Source organism: Chiloscyllium punctatum, chromosome 33 (assembly GCF_047496795.1).
Source record: "Chiloscyllium punctatum isolate Juve2018m chromosome 33, sChiPun1.3, whole genome shotgun sequence".
NCBI classification, from domain to species: Eukaryota; Metazoa; Chordata; class Chondrichthyes; order Orectolobiformes; family Hemiscylliidae; genus Chiloscyllium; species Chiloscyllium punctatum.
The window spans coordinates 6344031-6366593 of record NC_092771.1 but is presented as its reverse complement, the minus strand read 5'-3'; the positions used below and the strand labels follow the sequence as shown (position 1 = coordinate 6366593).

Here is a 22563-nt window from a genome sequence, read left to right as displayed (position 1 = left end):
AATGCTGAAGGTTGAGGACCTCCAAATTTAAAACAAATCTTTCACTTTTAATTTTCATATGAATGTTTCTGTTGCCAAACAATACCAAAGTTATTGTGGTTTATGAAGAACACTGAACTTCAGTTTTAGCAGCTTAATGCCGCCAAGTAAACAAAGCTAATGTTCCTGCATCTCATGCTAAAATGAAAAGCCTGGAGAGATGAAGATCTGGAAACATAGAAAGTAGGAGCAGGAATAGGAGCATTCAGTCCTTTGAACCTGCTCTGCCATGCTGTGAGATCGTGGCTAGTTATCTAAATCAGTATTCTGTTCCTGGCCCTCCATCCTTGTCCTCTTTGACCCCTTTAGCCCGAAGAACTCTATCTCTCTCTCCTTGAGAGCATTCAGTGGCCTCAACCACTTTGTGGCTGAGAATTCCACAGGCTCACCGCTATCTGGCTGAAGAAATCTCTCTCCTTCTCAGTCTTAAATGGTCTTCCCTTTATCTGTGATTGTTACCCTTGGGATCACATGACATTCATGAGCTGAGATAGAATTTTGTATAAATGCTAGGTTTTCTGAGACTGTGTATATATAGGTTTGCTTGCTGAGCTGGAAGGTTCGTTTTCAGACATTTCGTCACTATACTAGGTAACATCTTCAGTGAGCCTCTGGACAAAGCACTGCTGATGATTCCTGCTTTCTATTTATATGTTTGGGTTTCTTTGGGGTAGTGATGTCATTTCCTGTTCTTTTTCTCAGAGGGTGGTAAATGCAATCCAAGACAATGTGTTTGTTGTTAGAGTTCCGGTTGGAATGCCATGCTTCTAGGAATTCTCGTGTGTGTTTCTGTTTTGCTTGTCCTAGGGTGGATGTGTTGTCCCAGTCGAAGTGGTGTCCTTCCTCATCTATATGTAAGGATACTAGTGAGAGAGGGTCATGTTGTTTTGAGGCTAGTTTTCTGCTTGTTTGTCTAATGTATTGTTTGTTACAGACCTTACACGGTATTCTGTGCATCCAGAACCTCCATCTGAGCTACAAATCTTCTCAAAACTTGCTTTCTGAGACTGTGATGGGGCATTGTGTAAGGTTACAACCTAATTAAGAACGTGCGCTGATTCTCAAGCCCAAAACTCTGATTTATCTGTTGGAATCAAGTTAACAAGAGACACTGACCTGGTTTCTGTACTTAACAAGAATTTCTATGTAATACATATAAGTAAATTGAAATAACAAATAAACAGCTGTGAGCTATCAAAATATAGTTCAACTAGTTCAAACTCTAACTCCCTTTTCAAAACACTAATGTCTCATACAGACCAACAGAAAAATTGGTGTTGCTCACTTGTCGGGGGGACAAAATTGGGGGGGAATCGATTCAGTAGTGTTGATCCACACAGTTCATGATGTTCCTTATGCTTATAATTGGATTCCTTCATGCTTCAGGTACCTTGACTGTGCGGAGAGAGCAAGATTTGCGTGTGCACAAAACACTTCTGTGTTTCATTCATAACCGCAAGGTGTTCAGCTGCCCAGAAATTTGTTATCAGGCTGATGACCTTTTGCGTCCATGCATGGTTGCATTTGCAGAATCCAGTCAGCTACTTATAGCTGGCAAATGTTGCTCTATGCTCATAGCAGTAGAGTGCCGTTTCCAAACATATTTTCTTTCCTCACCACCACTCAACAAAGCAGCAGTCAGCGTAAACACCACTGTCAAGTGTCACAACTTTACTGTCAGAGTTAGGTCATTAAGTATATTTAAGACAAAGACATATATTTTTAATCAGAGAATCAAAGGGTATAGGGAAAAGGCTGGAAAGTGGATTTGAGGGTTACCAGATCATCCATGCTGATTGAATGGCGGAATAGACTTGATGGACTGAATGGACTACTTCTGCTCCTATTTCTTATGTTCTTGATGTGTTTCAGTAGCTTATTTTCAAGTGCAGCAATTCTTTTCATGGCACTTAATTTTGAACTGTCCTTTTTTTCTGTTTTAATCCACAGTCAGGAATGCTAAGATAAAATGATAGATCTTTATAATAAATACTCTGTTTTTGTGGACTGGGGGACATCATATGAATGTAAGTTTTCAGAAGCTGTAATGGATGTGGTGTAAACAAGACTTTCTTTTTTCCACCCCCTTTTTCAGATTGTTTCACTCCCTTATGAACTTGAAACGAGTGATAATTAATGCAGCTCACTTCTTAATACTCCGGGACAAAAGAGACTACAAATATGACCAGTCATCACTTCTGCTGCACATGGTAAGTTATCTTTTGATCGTTATGAAGTATAATTTTCTCTCTCAAAACCAAAACTAAGATGAACATATTTTTAAGCTCAGAACTGAGTTGCAGGGGTCTGTCCTCTAGCCAATATATTAGCATTCTGAGGCTAATTGCAGTGCCTTAGAATTCAATGCAGATTAGTCATAAGAATTTGAAATGCTTCAATGCTTTTACATCATCTCATTCTTCAAAACAGCATAGTAATTTTGTGCACACTGCTAAACGGACTTCTGTTCAGAGGCTACCTGGGCTGGAGTCTGGGTTTATTACAATGTGCAAGAGGCAGGTGTGGCACTTGAATATCGTTACTGGCCAGATCAGATGAAAGCAGGCAGGTGATGAATGCAAGCAAATAATTTTTCAACTTCTGGATTGTTCCGTCTTTTGTCTGAGGTCGACAATCTCTCCTGGGCAATTGGTTTGACCCACAGGATACTCTGAGACAAATTTAATTTAATCCTGTACAGAATATCCAGGGCTCATTGTGAAGGCATCAAAACTGTTGGGCAGTGATAAATGATTTCAAGGATGTGATTTATGTAATTGCTCACAAAACATGTATTGGAAAGGGTTTATAATTTTTCTCTCTGTTCTTCATGCTCTGTGCTGAGAGAAAATGTCTGGTTCTGGACATTTCTAGTTATTGGATAGCCTATTATTTCATGTATTTATTTAGTCATAGTTAGCGATTATTAGACTTGGCTTGTTAATGAATTATATTGTTTCAATGTTAATTTCAGGATGATAAACGACAAAATCATGACACATTACCAGAGAAGGTGGTGATAAAGCTGGAGTCTCTTCCCAGGTATATCAATTTTTACAGTAATTCACCCAATGAGATCTCCTTTCTTGTATGTTAAAATAGTGTTCATGACGTATCTTCCTTGTCTTTTTTTTTTGCAGATATGTGGTTGTATTTAATCCTGTTGAGCAAGAACGCCCCTGTGTTATTTCTGTTCTTGCTACCTCTCCCCAGGTCAGGGTTACATTAATCGATGGAAACATTCTTCCCACGCAGGTCAGCGCTGTGTGGAAATCCCCAACAGATATGGTAACTGACATATATCAGGTACTGAACTGAATTTTGGTCCACATGAATTTGAATCCAATTCTGGATTGACTGAAGAATTTCAGTAAAGTATAATGTCTGAGATGTGAAATCTTTGTGTTGACTATTTGGGCATAGATATACAGCTATTGATTCCACACTTCCAACCTCAGATTCAAGGCATTCTGCATTGGTAATGGGGCAAAGGACTTCTCAGTGCAATTCCCTTGCAGCTTCTGTCACTCATGAGTAAAAGTCAGGAGTTTCCAACCTCCCTGTCAGATTTGAGCATGTTAATAAGGCTGATGCATTTCAGCACAGGAAGAAAATTACATTACATTATCCAAGAAACTTTTAGCTCAGAACTACTCTTTTTTTGTTTTGGATGAATCGTTTTTAAAAAAAACCCTTGGCAGTACTTGCAGAAGAGTAGAGTGTTCTCCTGGAGGCATGATCGGATATTCATCCCTCAACCAACTGTGCTATAAACAGATTATCTCATCAGTTTTATCTAGTGTTTGTGAAGCCTTGCTGTGTGTTAATTGCCAACATAATTATGCACCAGAAGCAATTACTTGACTGTGGAGTGCTTTGGGATGTACTGAAGGCAAAAAAACATAATAAAGATGCAAGCTTACTCTTTTTTTGAATTTATTTATCGCAGCATTAGTTCAGAAATCAATGTTAGTTTATGCCACAAATATTTTCCTTCCTTCTCTCCCTGTTCTCTGAATGTGACCGATTTGGTACTAATGCACGAAAGATTTCAGTGACAGCACTGAGTACTTACACTATAAAGCGTAAAGTCAACTCTCAAAAGTGATGAATATGCTTCTTTATTCAGTGTAGCATGAATTCTTTTCTCCAAATAATCCCTGCTTTGATATCCATTCTCCCCTCCATCACAGATCTCCTTTGTCTCTCGACTCTCTGCCCTGAGTCTTGCTGTGTTTCAGCTGACTGAATCATTTAATTACCGTGCAATGGTAAAATCCAATGTGGTCATCTATCTGCGCAACAGAGATGTGACTGTGAGTAAGAAGGAGCCATTCAGTGTAAAGATCTTGGAGTCATCAACTGATGATTTCTTTATCGAAAATCAGCACATGCAAGTGTGGTTTAATGGAGTGACAGGATTAATGGAGGTAAGAATGTCAATAGGACTGACACAAGTTACCAAAGAACAGTCTGACCTACCTATGTCCTACTTGTAAATAGAGAGATTTGTTGAGAATAGCTGAAAGCGTTTGGTCCATTTTACTTGGATTAAAAAGTTTGAGCAACCATTATTTCCTGCATTCAAAGTTATATTGATGGTACATAGTACAGCTTATGTTACAGAGCTTGCCTAAAAAGATAGGAAATGACAGGTTCACGCAGTTGCAACTTATGGACAGATTTGGGTTGGGAATAAGGTTGAGCCGTTGTATAATTTGTAATTTTAATGTTTAAACTTTTTTTGAGTAACTTTTATTCAGGTACATGTTATTCCCTCCTTTTCTGGTATTGGTTAGAATGTAACCATCTTAGTTTATCTGCCTCCTTATTTTGCTCAGTAATTGCTGTTTACTTTCAGACCATCAAGCGGAAGGATGACCAGCAGAAGCAGAAGGTGCGGATGGAGTTCATGTGGTACGGGACAAGGTCATTTAAGGATAAGAGTGGCGCATATCTCTTCCTTCCTGATGGTGAAGCTAAAGTATGAGAATTTAAAGCAACAACTTTCAAACCCTACTGTGTTGGACAGGTGGTGGAGGCTTTTGCACTTGCTAGGATATTTGCACGTAGGAGATCTCCTATCCAAAACCTGGGCAAAACTGTTCCCTACCAAGAACAGAACGCTGCCATCATTTCGGAAGCAGGGTTTTACTTATATAAAAATGCTATCAAGTGTAATTTCACATTCAATGGACAGAAAGCTCATGTTTTAATAGATTCCAGAGGAAGTTTGAAAACTGTAGAAAAGAAAACTCATGTTCCTTCCTTAATACGGAAGTCTTGACTCAAAGTTATAGTCGTGTTCCAAAACATCACAATATTTAAGTCAGGGCGTGAAGTTGTGAAATCAGCATTAGGTTACATAAGGCCTGCCTTAGCAGGAAATCATACCTGTAACCTGTACAATAACTATAGTAACTCTAGTCCAGCAACAGCACCCTTCTCTCTGCCCTGCAACATATGTTTATGGGTCTGTGTGGCATATAAGCTACAAGGTTGTCCCTTCTGTGTATACTTTGAACTTGTTTGCCTTTGTGGCAGCCAGAGTTAAAAGGCAGAAACCTTGTGGCTACCTTCTTTAATAATGAAAGGTGTGCACCAGCTGGTATGTTGCTCACTTCAATAGCCTCCCTCACTTAGTCAGGTCCTGTGCTTGCTTAATAGGAAAGCTCCTGGAATTGTGAAGAGATTTGGTGGAAAGAATGTGTGAATATTTCCCCTTTTTTATATAAGGAAGTGCAAAACTACAGCATTATGCTAATTCGTGTACGGAATAATACTTTAAAGAGCTGGAAAATACACAAGGTATTGTAATATTCATATTTTGTGTAATTTGTATCATTAAGTGACTGCACGTTTGTTTTCAGGCCTATGTTTCCAAACAGGCTGCGATCACCCGCATTACCAAAGGTCCCTTGTTCTCTGAAGTTGTTACCTTCTATCAACACTTCCACCAGATAGTTCGTCTCTACAATCTACCAGGTAACAGCAGTTTTTCTTGCCCTTGGGTAACAGTCATATCAAAAGCCCTCCAGAATGCACTTGTGGTGGAAGGGCAGTGAATACTGAGCAGGAAGCTACTGACTACATTCTTCATCAGACTCTAGATGAGAGGGAAGTGGTACTGAACCATGATGCTTGAGGATGAGAATTCCCCAATGCAAGACTGAACTCTGCACTGATAGAGCAGTGAGGAGCATGGGCAGACTTGCAGAATGTTAGAGTTGATGCAGCAGTGGATGGGTTCAGAATTCCATTGTTGATAGTAGAAGGATTTGATGTTTAGGGTTTGAAGGAGATGTATTAAAGCTCAGCAGAATAAGCAAGGCTGGACTTGGAAGATAGTACACAGCTCCACCTGTGGATTCTTGACTATCAGATAATCAGCAGGCTTTCTATTCAATATGTAGCTACTTACTGAGTTTGATGCTTCTAATAATTAAAGCATTATTAGAATTGCAGTTTGAAGATCTACACACCAACAGTGGCTTCACTTCAAGAATAATTCATTGAGTATGAAGCATCGGGGAATTGCATGTTGTATGAATGCAAATTTTTTTCTCTCCACTGGTAAGTGAGATAATTGCTCTCAGCCTAGTCAGTTTCACTCTGCATTGTGTGCTCACAAATTCAGGAGTCAACCACTGTTCAATGAATAGCACCCTCTCTTGATTTAGAATATTGTGGGTGCAAGCCCCATTCAAAGGACCTTGCCACGGAAACCTGACAGATGCTTACAGTGCAGTATTGAGGGCATGCTGCACTTTTAGAGATGCTATCCTTTGGATGAAGCATTAAACAGACATCTGGTCAGCTCCTTCGTCAGATGTCAATGTTGAAGAAAATACAGGGGTTTTTGCTGATGTCCTGAACAGTATTTATCACTCCCCTCCCCAAAGCACAGAAACAAGTTACCTCACCGTTATCATGTCACTGTTCGTAAGAGCATGCTGTGCACAGTTTGGCAGCTACAGTACAGCGGTGACTATTTTAAAGATGCCTTGTTTAAAGAAGCGCTATGGTGCCTTAGGTTTTCTTGATGGCATGAGGTGTTACAGGAATGCAAGTCTTTTTGTTTGTAAACATTTAAAAAGCAGCGTGATCATGGCTGTCAGGTATTGGGTGCCTCCCATATCCTTTAGACATAAATGATAGTTCTTGCTCTAGATAGAATAGCCATTGATTGGTTTCCAAAGACATTCCTTCCTGTGTTCTGAAGACAGCAGCATGGTGAAATGAAACGCACCGTATGCTAAACACTTCTCCAATCTCTGCCATGTCCTTGTATTCTGGTATGTACTTTAATTTAAAAGTTCCAGATGTAATATTGCACTAAGTTAGGAAATTGTGCATTATTCTACTCTCCTATTATGGTCACTTTATTTTGTAGGGAAACATGAATATTGATTTGCTCAATGTTCCATTCGCAGCAAGCAATATAAATAGCTGGTTAGTGTGTCTTATGTGGGATTGGCTGATGGAGGAATGTTGGCCAGAACGCAGGGAGAACTGTTTCCTCTTTAACAATGCACTGGCATCTTTTGATCTCCCTCATGATCTGGGCTTTAACATTTCAACTGAAGAACGGCACCTCCTGCTTAAGTTATGTACTAACATCCTTCAGTACACTTTGAAATTTTGTTGACTGGTGAAAGGGTTGCTGTTGAACTGCACTGTCACGTCCTGTAAAAATTAAAGATAAAGTCAAGAAACTGTTTAGGTAATGTCAACTGTGGTGTTTAAAAATCTGTAGTGGGCCTGACGAGAGAGTCTATGTGAGAGAATGAGTTGAAGGAGGAGCTGGGAGTGATGAATCTTCCTTAAGAGGATAAAGGAGGGAGTATGTGGGTCTGAGGATTTCGGAGGCAGGGGTGAGGTTAATTTAGCAAGTGAAGCATTCTGACCCATAACCTTTGCAATAAACAAGTGATTTTAAAAAACTTGCACTGTAATCAATATCTTGTGTATGTTATTGCTCAGTCTTGAGGTAATAATGTGTGACATTACAGTTTACTTTGCACTGTCATTTATATCTAGCCTTTTCATGTTTTATTGTTATTAATTTTCTCCCATCCCCCACTCTATAATTTAACCATGGCAACATAGAATAGTTACAGTACCGAAGGAGGCCATACAACCCATTATGTCCATGGCAGCTGAAGAAACCTTGCTGTCTGTTCTAATCACATTTTCTAGCATCTGGTCATTAGCCTTTCCGGCGAGAAGCTTTCAGGTGCAGATTCAAATTCCTTTTAAATGAGTTGAGGGTTTCCGTTTCAACTGAGCTGGTCAGTGAAATGCAGACACTCACCATCTTCTGATTGAAAAAACTTAACCTCATGTTCCATCAAATCTTTCTGTCAATCATAAGTTTTCTGTGGCCCCTGGTAATTTACTCCCCCATTAGGGGGAAACAGGTTTTCCCCTCCATTCTATCGAAGTCTCCCATTATTTTATGCATCTCAATCAAGTCAATCCTTGAGCATCTGTTGTAAGGAAAACAATGGTAGCTTTTCCAATCTTAGCTGCAATTTTCAAACCCTGGCAACATTCTTGTAAATCACCTCTGTACTCTTTCTGCTCTCAAAAAATTCTGACCTTTCTGACCAATCAGAACTGTCCACAAAACTCCAGCTGTGACCTAACCAGAATCAAAATAGTACCCCATTACATCCCTGCTGTTACCTTCATTACCTTGCCCAATGAAGGAAAATATCCCATGTGCTGCCTTTACCACCTTATCTACCTGTTCTACCCTTTTCAGAGACCTGTGGTTGTACACTTCAAGGCTTCTCCCTTCTTCCCCACTCAAACCTCCCTTTTATTCTCCAAAACCTTTCACCATTTTGTTTTATTTATTTGTAGGATGTGGATGTCATTGGCTGGCCAGCATTTATTGTCTGTCCCTAGTTGCCCTTGAAGGTGGTCGTGAGATGATTTCTTGAACTGCCATTGTCCACCTGCTGTGTGTTGATTCATAATGCACTTAGGGAGGGAATTAGGATTGAATCTCCAGATTGAAATCTGTTTGCACACTAGGCAGCAGAGTGGCAATATAATGTGTACCTGTTTATGTATTATTTTGATGTGTTATGTTGAGGTGTGATCCAGTACTTGATGTCTATTTTCTGTTGACTTGATGACTTAGCTTGTTCGATCATGTCAGTAAGTGTTTTACAAGAGCCCTAAAATCTTATGTGCTACACTTCAGTTAGGGTGGCAAGTTCCTTTCACTGAAGAACAAAGTTAAACTCATCAGGTTTCAGTCAGGCATCTTTTGTGGTAATTTTTTAATTGTCAAATACTTGCAATTTTGTTTCATGGATTGGTTTAGCAAAGCACCATGACCTCAACACAGCATACTTTCCACTACTTAGGTTAACCTGTTACATTTTGACATTTACTTGGACCCCTGTCTGCAACAGGTTCTGAATAGCTGCACAGTGCAGAAGGGGGTAGTTTTAAAGCCACTGTTGTCAATGGGAGGTGGGAATTGTAAAGAATTAATGTTAAAGGTCCCAAATGAAAGCTAATGTACAAAAGTAACAATTGCTGTGTGTTATCATGGCAGACAGTTAAATTCACTATGGTGATCCTCTTCTAGTGCTGTATATATCTAATGAAATACTGACGGTAGGAAGTGAATTTGGGTGGAAGTGTGACTCCAGTGGTCTGCTCTGGAAAAGGGCTTTGCTGGTTAAAACATTCATTGCTCTCATTTGGTGAATAAATGTGGATCCATTCTGGTACTGAATCATCCAATCCAACAGTCCTGCACTGTCAGTGCCAAGTTAACTGATATCCACTGGCATTAGAACAGAATATAACAAAAATAAGTGATTCCAGTGAATTGTTTACAAAATGTTAAATGTGGTGCAGTGATAATCTACTGATGTGTTCTTGTGCTGGCAGGAGTTGAGGGGCTTTCGTTGGATGTTTCCATTGTTGTTGACATTCATGACCAGATAAACCGAGAGCTGGCAATGAGGCTGTCCACCAATATTGAAAGCGGAGACACATTCTACACAGATTTGAATGGGTTTCAGGTAACTTGGTGTAAAATTACTTTACAGATGGTTACACATTCCCTTCCCTCCTTGGAAGTTCAGTGTAGGAAGGGATAGAGGGTAATATTTAAAGTCTACTGTGCAATGACCTCTTGGAGGATGCATTAAATTGTGGATCAGCCTGCCTGTTAGATTATTGAACAGTCTTCTGCTTTCGTGGACATTATTAACCAATAATACTAAAAGCGCACAAACCATTTGCTTGTCTTGCTGCTGTTTGGGGCTTACATTTTCACTTAAATCATTGAGGCATTGATATGTGGTAACTTGTTACATATATCCAAGTGTAGTCATTATTTTGTTGTGGATCTCTTCCGTCAAGATTGATAAGGATGTAAGAAATAGCAGCAAGGGTAGATCGTGTGGCCGCTTGAGCCTGCTCTACCATTGATAACATCTGATTTAATAACTGATTTGATTCCACTTTCCCGCCTGCCCCTCGTTCCCTTTTTGATTCTGAGAGATCAGAGCTGAGACTGAGAACATTGAAAAATTTGATGTTATATCAGCAACTGTCTGGGGTGGAGAGTTCCAATTCACTCATTTCAGAGTGAATAAATTTCACCTCCGCCCTAAATATTCGGCATCTTACCCTGAAGCTGTGCCTCCATGTTCCAGATTCTTTGGACAGGGAAGACAACCTTCAGTGTCAACCCTGACTGTCTCCTTCAGAAAATAATTGACTCTTGGAATGAGAGGCAATCTCAATCTCGCTAAACTGAGCCTTACTGCCTCCACAGCATGGGTATATCCATTGCTTAGGTGTGGTACATGGGAGAAGTAGTGTTGGAAATTATTGGTAAAGTCCCTTGGCCATAACAAGCCTTTTATTAAATTTGTTCAGTTTTGGTCTTCGATTATTCCACTACCAATTTCTTTTGTTCACAATTACAATGGAAATTGGTGGTTTTCAACAAGTTGCCCAGTAATTACATCCACCTGGCAGTGGTGGCACTGCAATGCTCTGCTGAGTGTGTACTATATATAAATACAGCATAACTAGTTCACATGGACATGAAAAAGGAAAGCACAGAATATTTAAACATTGGTATAACAATTGACTTTGTCCTGTGCACATCAGTCTTTGACCATGCTGTTGATCTGTTGAGTCAACTCTGGCTGCATATTAGAAAGAATTGGAATTGTGGGGTGGAGCGAAATAAGTTCAGGTCAAAATAATGGCAGAGATGAGGGTTTGGGGGATGGGGTGGGGGAAGTTGGGAGCTGAAGTCAGAACTAAAAATTAAAAATTAGAGTTTTTGTCTTCCAGATACACAACCTTTTCACTAATAATGCACAGTAAATGTTATCCATTGTACACCTGGACCAGATCATATTGGTAAATCAGAAATATCAAGTCTTGGAGAGGGTTGTAAACCATGCAATTCTTGCTGATTCAGAGTGATAATCACCACTGAACATAAACAATGTGATTAAAACATCTCTTCACAATGTCCTGAATACACTAACCTAAATCTATATTTTGTGGCCACGGCGTATCAATGACACCCAACCTACTTACCCCATTTGCACCTCACCCAGTATCTTCACCCACTATAATGTCCACACATCCACCATGTTACCTGACAGGGCCCTGGTGATGTTTTGCATTGAAAGGTCTTCTGGTTTCTGAAGTTAAAATTTGTGTTTTGAGGCGGGCGGGGAGGGGGGGGGGGCGGGGGGGAGGTAGGTGGAGGAAGAAGGGGATTGGTAATGCTATTAGGAGCATTTCTTTAATGCATCATTTTTTAGGGAGTATTAAGATATATGATATATGGTATAAGTGAAACAAAAGCACAGAACTAAGTGCATGTACAACATCAAGATAGGTAGGAAAATAAACTACAATGAAGAATAGTTTGCAGGCACACCTAGATATGTTGAGCCATTGGGCACCATTCTGGCAGATGTTCTATAATGGGGGAAAATATGAAGTTCACATTTGTAGAAAATTTTAAGTGAGCAGTTGTAGAGTTTTGAGGATCAGAAAGATCTTCATGCTCTAGTGCATGAGTGACAAAATGTGAATACATTTAATACAAATGGTAATCAAGAATGTTACTGGAACGCTGCCCTTCACAATGAGAGGGATTAAACATAACTGAAGCTAAGCATTTTTGGATTTATACCATGCATCAGTGACATCACATCTGGCTGAAGTTTTGGCATCCTTATTCATGGGAAGATGTAAATAGAGGTGGTTGGAGGGAAACTTGCTAGGTTAATATCTGGAATAAGTGTGTTATCTTATGAGGAAAGGTTGGACAGATTGAGTTTGTTTCAACTGGAGCTTAGAAGTGTTTAAGGGTGACTTGGTCGAAGTGTATATGATTCTGAATGATCTTGACAAGGTGAAAATGGAAAGGGTGTTTCCTCTAGTTTGAGTCCAGTATCAGGGTGGGGGGTGGCACTGTTTTAAAACTGGAGCTAGTCCTTTTAGGACAGCTGAGGTGAATCTTTGAGCCAATTTGGAACACTCTGCGTCCAGGTGAAGGAGGATGGGTCATTAATTATTGTGAAGGCAGGGGTGGGAGAAAGTGAAGACTGCAGGCACTGGAGATCAGAGTTGAGAGTCTGGTGCTGGAAAAGCACAGCAGGTTACGCAGCATCCGAAGAACAGGGAAATTGACATTTCAGGCATAAGCCTTAAATTCCTGATTTCCCCTGCTCCTCGGATACTGCCTGACCTGTGCTTTTCCAGTACCAACACTCTTGACTCTGAAGGCAGAAGTGAGTGAATTCTTGTTAATCAGGGAAGCTGAGGTTATCTGTGCTAGATGGAAATGTGGAATTCAAAACAAACAGATCAGCCAAATCTTACTAAATGGCAGATCAGATTCAGGGGCCAAATGGCCATCTGTTCCCATTTCATTTGCTTGTGTTTGGTCTTGGAAAATGTGCTTATACTTAAAACAAGGTAATCTTTCTGCAGCACTGTGGATCGATCTTAACTTGTTCTTAAGCTTTTTTATTGCTTCCTGTAGATTCAAGCGAGAAAATATTTTCAGAAGTTGCCCCTTCAGGCCAACTTCTACCCGATGTCAACCATGGCCTACATTCAGGATGATCAATTCCGCCTGACACTACATGCTGCACAGTCTCTGGGTGTGTCGAGTATTCACAATGGTGAGCAAATTGGTTGTATCCTAAATGATAAATGCGATCCTCACAAATCCAGCATTACTCTGTGAATGGAAATAGCCGCCCAGTGAATGTCAGAGGAAGTTAACAGGGCATTGTGTTCTCCTTATTTCTTCTAATCATGGGGTTTGGGGTTATTTATAATTAGAACTTGATTCTACAAATTTATAGTTTAGACTTTAACTGACATGTTTTATTTTGGAAAGTTATTTCTGTCTTGGGACGGGCTCAAGGTGAAACAGACTGGAACATTTTGGGGAGAGGTGATCAGTTTTAGTTCCTACTGACTCAGCACTTCTTGCCAGCAACCACCTCCTCTGGACCACAGGCTGCAGTTTCCATCTGATTTCCGCCATGGCTGAGCAAAGCAAAGATGTAACAAAAAGAATTCTCTCTAGAATGTTGCAGGCTTCCTGCTTGCCAGTGACTTGGTTGTGAGAGTACATGTCTGGTTGGATATTGAGTAACAGCAGGATTGGACCTGTGGAAACCCCCAAATTCTCCATCTCCTGTACCCGTCGAGACCCAAGGAATCAGTTTTTGTATAATAACCATCAGGGTGGGGGGATTTTAGTGACAGTGACACTGCTGTTGGGGTTAAAAGTAAGGAGTCCTATGGAGAACATGGCTAAACATCCCTGAGGCTGGAAACTAAAGTTGAGAAAGAAGCACAGCCTTCATTCACTCCTCCTTAATGCTGAATGGATCTCTTGTCCTGTCATTCCCAGGTCAATTGGAGGTCATTCTGGATCGTCGTCTCATGCAGGATGACAACCGGGGCTTGGGACAAGGACTAAAAGACAACAAAGTGACCTGCAACAGATTCCGTATCTTGTTGGAGAAGAGATCAGCATCAAACAAAGTACTAAATTGTTTTTTAACCCCTGCTTGTATGTGATCTTAGTCTATGATTTACATTCTAGAGGAAGGCGGAGCTGTGAATTTAACAGAAGAGTGGTTTTATTTGCAGTGGCAGTCCGGTTGAAGGCACCATTGGATTTGCTGCTTCACCACTGCAGCCCAGAGATCTTGGGTCGAAACCAAGTTCTGGAATAAATTAGCAGATCTCAACCTAGGGCATCATTGGTCCAGATAGTAAAGGGGTGAAGTAATATAGCCAGCACTTCCCTTCCAGTGACTCCCATGGGAAAGTTTGCATTTCAGGTGTGGACAAAATTGGGTTTAACTGTATGCCTGCTTACAGCCAGATAGCCTGCCCTTACTGAGCACTGATGCTTGCAAGATCCCAGAGGGCTGAGGTACCCATTAAACTACCACAGCAAGAATCAACAGGACTAACCATGGGCATTGGTGAAATGAGGGGTAGGGTGGATAAGGAAGGTCGTTTTTATGTTGATGTGGGTATGTGTGCATGCGCACAAGAGGCTGAGTTGTGTAGTGCACAGTGTCGATGTATTGGGTGGTGGGGAGACGTGTGTGTGTGTGTATTTATGATGTGCAGTGTGTGTCTGTACCTGTTGAGATTGGGATGGCACCCGGTGTGTCTGTGGATGCTTTGACCCTGTGCTTGTTACTTTCTTAACCTGTGGAGTGGTAGCATGGTATGTGGTCAGCAGGACTGGCAAGGGAGTTTGCAGGGAGTAGGAACATGAGAGTCTTGTGATGAGTTGCATGTATGTGCATATCTGATACCAGTGCTGTTTGTATCCAAGTGTGAGCATATAAATGATCTCCTCTGTAGGGTGAGTGGCTGAAGAGCATCTGGTGGGGTGGTGTGTATTTGTGAGGCAAGTGTGTGTCTGTGTGCTGCAGCGTACACTCATGCTTAGTGTTGGTGTAGTACCGTATCTGTAGATTGTAAGCTGAGAAATGTGTGTGGGCTTGCAATGTGTGGTACCTGTAGTATTTTTATGCTAGTGTACATATGTAATTATTCCATGTCTGTGAGTTATAAATAGATGGTTATACTTGCCCATTTGCTGTTATACATTCCTTCATGTTCATCGTTTTCTCCATTCCCATTGCTCCTCTTCAGCACATTGGCTTTCTGTCAAGGCTGCACTCCATCTTACAGGCACTCTCAGCTTCCATCCTTTGCAGGACCAGCACCCATGAGGTAACCTTTTAGAGAGGAGGCCGGGTCAAAGTGTAATCTGTAAATTAACTTTGACCACCTCTGTGCTGTGAGTCATAGCTGCAGTATGAAATGTAGCTCGTAGTTGTCACTGTCTATCTGTGTGAACGCTCTATAAACTGTCTTGTTTCATTTGTTAACCAGGAGCTCATCTGGGCTTGTGTGCTTAAATCAACCAGGGTTGCAGTCTTCTAGTCTCTGATTGCTGTTCAGGAACTTCCTGTAAAGTATGTGAGAGAGAGCGAGAGAGACTGATGAGAACATTAGAGTCAAGATTAGAGTGGTGCTGGAAAAGCACAGCAGGTCAGGCAGCATCCAAGGAGCAGGAAAATCGATGTTTCGGGCAAGAGCCCTTCACCAGGACTGAGAGCTGATGCTGTCTGGCCTGCTGTGCTTTTCCAGCAGCACTCTGATCTCCAGCATCTGTAATCCTCGCCTGATAACATTAGCTGGCTCATCTGTGATCTAGACTGTGTGTGTTCACATCTTAAGACTTTCCAATTGATCAGTGGGCACTGCTGACCCAGAATAATGAGCCATTAATGAGGTGAAAACGCTAACAAAAATTAAGCACCTCGTAGTACATTCTGTAACTCAAGCTGTTTATATGTTGTCTCAGTGCACACTGCTTCTTATCCGCTTCTGATTCCCTGCTGCCCATGTCTTTGGGCATTGGAGTTGATGGAGCACGTTAGATGAGATCCAGGCAAGGAAGCTACAGAAGAACAAAGGGTTTTTTCAGAGGGGTTATTTAGGGGTAGATCTGCAATAGTACTACATTACTGCTTGTTCTCTGGCCCAGAGCATCATTAGTGAGCAGGTCCATCAGTGCTCAAAGTAAGGCTCTGAACTGGTCTGTGTTATGGCATAATGCTTGACTACAATAAATCTGCCTTATATACTGAACAGTTCTTTCAAATAGACTATGCTCGTCAGAGTCCATGCTACATCATTTAGTTTCTATTGAGTATGCCCTACTTTGAGTCAAATTCCAGCCGAATAAAGTACCCATTCTCTTTGATTGGAACTGCTGGTTTTCTGTTCTGGTACCTGATTTTCCAAAAGGCAGATGTATTTGTTTCTCTCAATACCACAATAGGTAACATGATCTTAGTCTGTTATTGCTTGGCCTACTATAATTAGTTCTGTGTCCTTTTGAGCTGAGGGAAGGTAAAACTTCAGCTGTGGCTTCTCCTCTTGAACTCTATCCTATGTATTGAATGTGGATATTGAATGAAGGTGAGATTGGTGGTGGCCATGTTTAAAAGTCTTTTGGCATTTATTTGAGTGTTAACTATGTCTGTGAGCCATGTTGTGACCCATCAGACCTGCCCATCTAGACATCAAAATTTCAGCTCTTCCATCCCCCCTCATTATCTCTCTCTCTCTGGTTTGACCTGTTTAAAGCTTTGGAAATTCATACATGTAGATTCTTCGTGGTGTTTCCTCATTAAGAGGTAAAGCTTAAAATCAGAACTCTGACATCTTCGTGTCAGCAGCTTGTATATGTGAAAATTAATGGGAGCATGGTTAATTTTTATTTTATAAGTTGTCTGCCCTGATACTTTGGCTTGAGTAAAACTGTCCCAAATCCATCTTGAAGCCCAAAACTTAGGCCTGGACTCATGCTCAGATGACCAAGTGAATGATTTAACCCATGGAACCATTTGTCTCCCGAGAGACCTGCACTGATGGACTATGGGGGGGATTTGTTGAAGCACTTGCGAAATGTTAAGTCTCTCAAGTTCACTTTTATGTCAGCCTCTTGCGTAACCAGGTAACCTCAGATCAACAGCAAACTGAGGCTAGCTTATTTCTATTTCTACAGGTTCAGGATAGTCAGCCTGTGAGCTTTCCCTCCCTGCTAAGTCACATGACCTCGATGCACCTGAACCATGAGGTTCTGGCGATGCCAGTTACTCCAAGGCCACAGACTGTTCCACCCATCAGAAGCTGGCGTCCACTTGCAGCTCCTATACCCTGTGACTTCCACATGCTTAATATGAGGACCTTACAGTCTGAGGTGAGAGGTTATGGTGGATTGGCAACGGCCGTCCGTGCTGCAACTTAACTAATTTCTCTTTTTTTTCTAATAGCACTGAGCAGTGTTGGTTCTGCAGATTGGAAATTTGGAGATTTTGTCCTCCTAAAATGCAGTTATGTTCAACACCAGACCCTGGCTATCTGGGTTTGTGATTTTGTCAAGTGCTGTTAACCTCTGCAGCTGTGGAACTAAATTGACTTCAATTTTGCAACAGATCTCAGGCTGCTGTGAATTGAAATGTGAGTCAGTTGCTGTATGATTCTCTCTGTCATTTATGTTGCAGGTGATTTCTGCTCCCGGATTAGAGTTGGCGCTAATTCTTCATCGGAAAGGATTTGATTGTGGGCTGGAGGCCAAGAACCTGGGTTTCAATTGCAGTACCACCCAGGGCAAGGTATGAAACACCTGATACTGAGCTTTTCACTCTACTTTAGGTAATATTTGTTTTTATGACATGGGTTGGTTAAGATTCAGTTTTATGCATGGAGGCCATTCAGACCATTAAATCTGTGACGGCTCTCTGTAGCAATCCAATGTGTCTCATTCTCTCCTCCATTTTCCCTTGTCCCCTCAGCCTAATAAGGATACTGGAGTTGAGAAAAAGAATTAACCAGAGCTTGCTGCTCCCCACATGTCAGTTCTGCTACTTAACAATGGGCATCCATGGGATTTCAGCTGACAACATCTGCTCCAGTGCATGTGTCTCAGCTTGACATGAAATTGATGAGTGGGTGCTGGTCCTGTCATGAACAATAGAGAAGTTTTGAGGGAGTCTTGCAACTTATAAAACCTTACCAATACATTTTGTTTGGTTCACGTCACTCAATATAATTTCTGACTGGATGCTTGACTTGAAGGAAAAGTTGATTGCTACCTTACATGCCTCTTCTCTTTCTGCTGCAGCTATCCCTGGAGGGTCTCTTTCAGGGCTTGGATATTCAGAGCGTGCAGCCAGTGTCTTTGTCCCTCCTGTACCCCACTGAGCCTTTCAACAACAGCTTCGTCTCCATGAGGCCGATGGAGATTTCCACATTTCGCATCCGGCTGGTTTGAATAACAGTCCAGCGCTTCCATACTTAAAGCTAGGAAATAAGATACCAACCAGCTGCAACACAAACTGTTGGTCCTTCAATCCATAAACCCCTGGGGGAGGGAGGATGACTGAGTGGTGGGGCTGATGTGGTTAGCGCTACAAAATGTGGAACTGAGGACAAATTTACTGGCATCTGAATTTGTGACTCATGGACTTCTGATTGCATGTGCAGTGAAAGCACAGCAATGATACCCCATTATCAATGCACTTTTAAAAAAGAAAAAAAGGTGTAGGTACAATTTGTGCATATACCACTACAATGTATGAGAGTTTTATAAGCAACCCTGATTTCATTGCCAACTCAACCTTAAAAATGACAAAATAGAATCTTTGGCATCTGAAAGGAGTAGGGGCTTTGCTTGTAATGCAAAAACCAAGCAATCCAGAACAAAGATGAGTGTGAATGTAATACTGGTGTGCAAAGGCTTTGAGGCAGTCTGCATATTCATAATCATTCAATGGCCAAGTCTGCAAACCAACCTGAGCAGGCAAAGAAAACCTGTATTCTGATCTGACTAATATGCAGTTAAAAATCACAACAAGGCTGGCAATGGACTTCTCAATGAAGAATCATAACACTTGAAAGCAAGACAGGGTGGTCTTTTTAAAGTATTTTTTCTGTTGCAGATAGATGCAACAGCAACTGAACTTAAACTCCTTATTAGCCAGAGACTCTTGCTTTCTCATGTATTTTGTGTAAATATCTTGGAGCCAATGCAATATGCCGTTAACATTTAGTTATTCCTTTCAAGAATTGTCCCCTGAGATTTGACTGAACCTGTGACTGTTCTGGGACACTTAAACACGTTGGTTCATTCATACACATTTCTTAGGGTATTTGTGCAATAATCTCTAGTTTTGCTGCGTGTTCTGAACTTAGTGGCGGAAAGAGTCGCTTTGACATATTTGCATTGGAGAGTAATGATCTGCAGAAATGTGAGTGGAGACCAAAGTAGAAAATGCAACCACTGACCTGATTGAGGGAATGCAAGTCGGTGTTCTGGAATGGCTGTGCCACTGCTATCAAAGTTCTCCAACTGAAACATTCCTTCAGAATGTTGAAGGATTCACTTTGTGTGCTTTCAGCATTTCTATGTATGGTTTTCAACATTCAGGCATTCTTCTTTTAGTGCAATGTGATCAATTCATCTCTCTCTTGTCTTTGTGCAGTAGCCCTGAAATCAACATTTCTGAAGGTCTGCTTTTTACAACAAAAGGGATTTGAATGTTTTGGAAGTGCTCAGTTGGTTGTTTTAAAAAAAATGTTGACAGCTACCGTGGAACATTTGGATAACTGACTGTTGGAAATTCCTAGCATAAAATGAAGAAAAATCCTGTGAACATTTTGGAAATATCATGGAAATAATTTAGACCTGAAATTAAAACTACTGTTGAACAGATTTTTTTGCATTGTAAAGTTATCATGTTCTGAGTAAAACGTCAGTGTCAAAACGCACCTGTGTATTCTTGAAATTAATTTAATCCAGCAATGTGAAACAACTTTTTCCATGCACTGATCATAACTGTTAATTAAGGTTAGTAATAGGTGTGAGCAGTTGTGACATACCTACTTGAGTTATGGGAAAATACCAATGAGCCAGGGACTCAGCCCCTCCAGGTGGACGTGATGTTTAGGGGACGTACTGAGTTATATAGCACTGTGGTGGTACATGAGGAAAGGGGCAACAGGGCTGTCACAGGTGTAGCATGCAGGTTATGAATTAGGATTGGGCTACCAAGGTCTTGTGGCACTGGTAATGCTCTGGCTTTGGGCTAGGTAGGTGGTTCAAATCCCATCTGCACCAGAGCTGTGTCATGACATCTCTGAATAAGTTGATTAGGAAAATACCTGCAATTATGTGCTACCATGACACTATGCATTCAATGTATAAACATTTGCAGACTGTTTGCTATTGTCATTTGTTATTATTGTGATATCCTTTAGTTATTGGGGTTATTTTACAGAAATCTAAAACTGTATTTAATAGTATATGCTCCTGACCTACATCAGGTTCACCTTTTGTCTATATGTAAAAGGTTTCATGATACTGATTAGACTTGGCATGTCTTCAGTCTGTGCCCTACCACGTTGAGATTGAAGAATTGTCCACTTGCCAGATATCAAAATTTCTGTTAAGAGGGGGAGAAAAACCCAACTGCTGTAAATTCTAAACTCAGTCATCAAATAAAACATTACAGAAACTGACCTCTGTTGTAAATTGTAAGCTTCTGTCCTGTGTCCATGTTTGGAGGTCTTTAGAGCAGCGACTTGAATATAAAAGTGAATTACTGCAGGTGCTGGAACTCTAATGAAACCAGAAAATGCTGGGAATATTCAGCATGTTGGGCAGCTCCTGTGCAGAGGGAGACAGCTAATATTACAATTGCTGATGAAAGGTTACTGACCACTTTCTCCATAGAGGTCTGTTGAGCATTGACAGCATTTTGTTTTTGTTGTCGTTGGAGTAACTTATCATCCAGTTCTTTTACACACCAGTTACTTATCCCCTCCACTTTTTGTTAAACAGATCAGAAAAGGGGCTGAGCTGCATCACAATCTATTCTCTGTTAGCTGACACCAAATGCAGCCCAACTATTGTCCCCCTTATTTCCCATATTGGGAGGGTGGTGGAAATCAGCTGGCTTTGCTTGTGCTAGTTATCCAGCAACCTATTGAAATCTATCTATTTGCCTGTCGAGCAAAAATGAGGTTCAGTTTAATTGCACCACTTCCACTGCAAGCATTGGTGAATGAACACAGTGGAAGGCAGTAGTATTAGTATAGTGTTAATGTCACTGTTCTAATAATCTAGGAGCCCTGGGGACATCTTTCATCATTGATATAAATGGTTTGGGTGTGAGCAGAAGAGGTATAGTTAGTAAATTTGCAGATGACACCAAAACTGGAGGTGTAGTGGACAGCGAAGAAGGTCACCTCAGATTACAACAGGATCTTGACCAGATGGGCCAATGGGTTGAGAAGTAGCAGATGGAGTTTAATTTGGATAAATGCAAGGTGCTGCATTTTGAGAAAGCAAATCTTATCAGGACTTATATACTTAATGGTAAGGTCCTAGGGAGTGTTGCTGAACAAAGAGACCTTGGAGTGCAGATTCATAGCTCCTTGAAAGTTAGAGCTGCAGGTAGATAGGAGAGTGAAGAAGGCGTTTGGTATGCTTTCCTTTATTGGTCATGTTGGGAGGACATGTTGCGGCTATACAGGACATTGGTTAGGCCACTGTTGGAATATTGCATGTAATTCTGGTCTCTCACCTACCAGATGTTGTGAAACTTGAAAGTGTTCAGAAAAGATTTACAAGGATGTTGCTAGGGTTGGAGGATTTGAGCTTTAGGGAAAGGTTGAATAGGCTGGGGGTGTTTTCCCGGAGCATCGGAGGCTGAAGAGCAATCTTTATAGAGGTTTATAAAATTGAGGGGCATGGATAGGATAACTGGAACGTCTTTTCCCTGGGGTGGGGAGTCCAGAACTAGAGAGCGTAGGTTTAGGGTAAGAGGGGAAAGTTGAAAGAGACCCAAGGGAGCAACGTTTTCATGCAGAGGGTGGTACATGTATGGAATGAGCTGCCAGAGGAAGTGGTGGAGGCTGGTACAATTGTAACATTTAAAAGGCAACTGGATGAGTATATGAATGGGAAGGGTTTGGAGGGATATGGGCTGGGTGTAGGCAGGTGGGACTAGATTGGGTTGGGATATTTGGTTGGCATGGATGCATTGGACCGAAGGGTCTGTTTCTGTGTTGTACTTCTCTGACTCTATGACATGGGTTCATCAAACCTCTCTTGCGCGTATGCCTATCAGGTGCTCGATGAATTTGTTAAAAATCTGGAATTGAAAGTGTGGCAATTTTCATTGATCACCATAAAAGCCTATCCCGTTCAATGGTGTCCTTAGTGAAGGAAATCTGCTATCTTTGCCTAGTCTGTTCTACATGTGACTACAGTCTTGCAGTGACGTGTTTGACTCTTAACTGTCCTCTGAAATGGCCTAGAACCCCACTCAGTTTAGGGGACGCTTAAGAATGGGAAGTGAATGCTGGCCTTGCCAGTGAAACCCACATCTC

The 22563-nt window shown here is 41.2% G+C and overlaps 1 protein-coding gene across 2 annotated transcripts in view; it reads left to right on the top strand.

Moving 5' to 3' along the window:
* Positions 1-20688, top strand: part of man2a2 (mannosidase, alpha, class 2A, member 2) — a 35466-nt gene extending 14778 nt beyond the window's left edge. The window contains exons 11-23 of one of the 2 annotated variants that reach the window (XM_072552849.1): positions 2135-2249; positions 3014-3081; positions 3180-3345; positions 4233-4469; positions 4901-5023; positions 5910-6024; positions 9955-10088; positions 13094-13235; positions 13979-14112; positions 15247-15327; positions 17174-17368; positions 17673-17783; positions 18293-20688. In XM_072552849.1, the coding sequence (XP_072408950.1) occupies positions 2135-2249; positions 3014-3081; positions 3180-3345; positions 4233-4469; positions 4901-5023; positions 5910-6024; positions 9955-10088; positions 13094-13235; positions 13979-14112; positions 15247-15327; positions 17174-17368; positions 17673-17783; positions 18293-18442 (1771 nt within the window). In that variant the 3' untranslated portion in view covers positions 18443-20688. The remainder of the gene's footprint in view (positions 1-2134; positions 2250-3013; positions 3082-3179; positions 3346-4232; positions 4470-4900; positions 5024-5909; positions 6025-9954; positions 10089-13093; positions 13236-13978; positions 14113-15246; positions 15328-17173; positions 17369-17672; positions 17784-18292) is intronic. The other variant, XM_072552848.1, reaches the window with a different exon arrangement.
* Positions 20689-22563: the final 1875 nt, after the last annotated feature.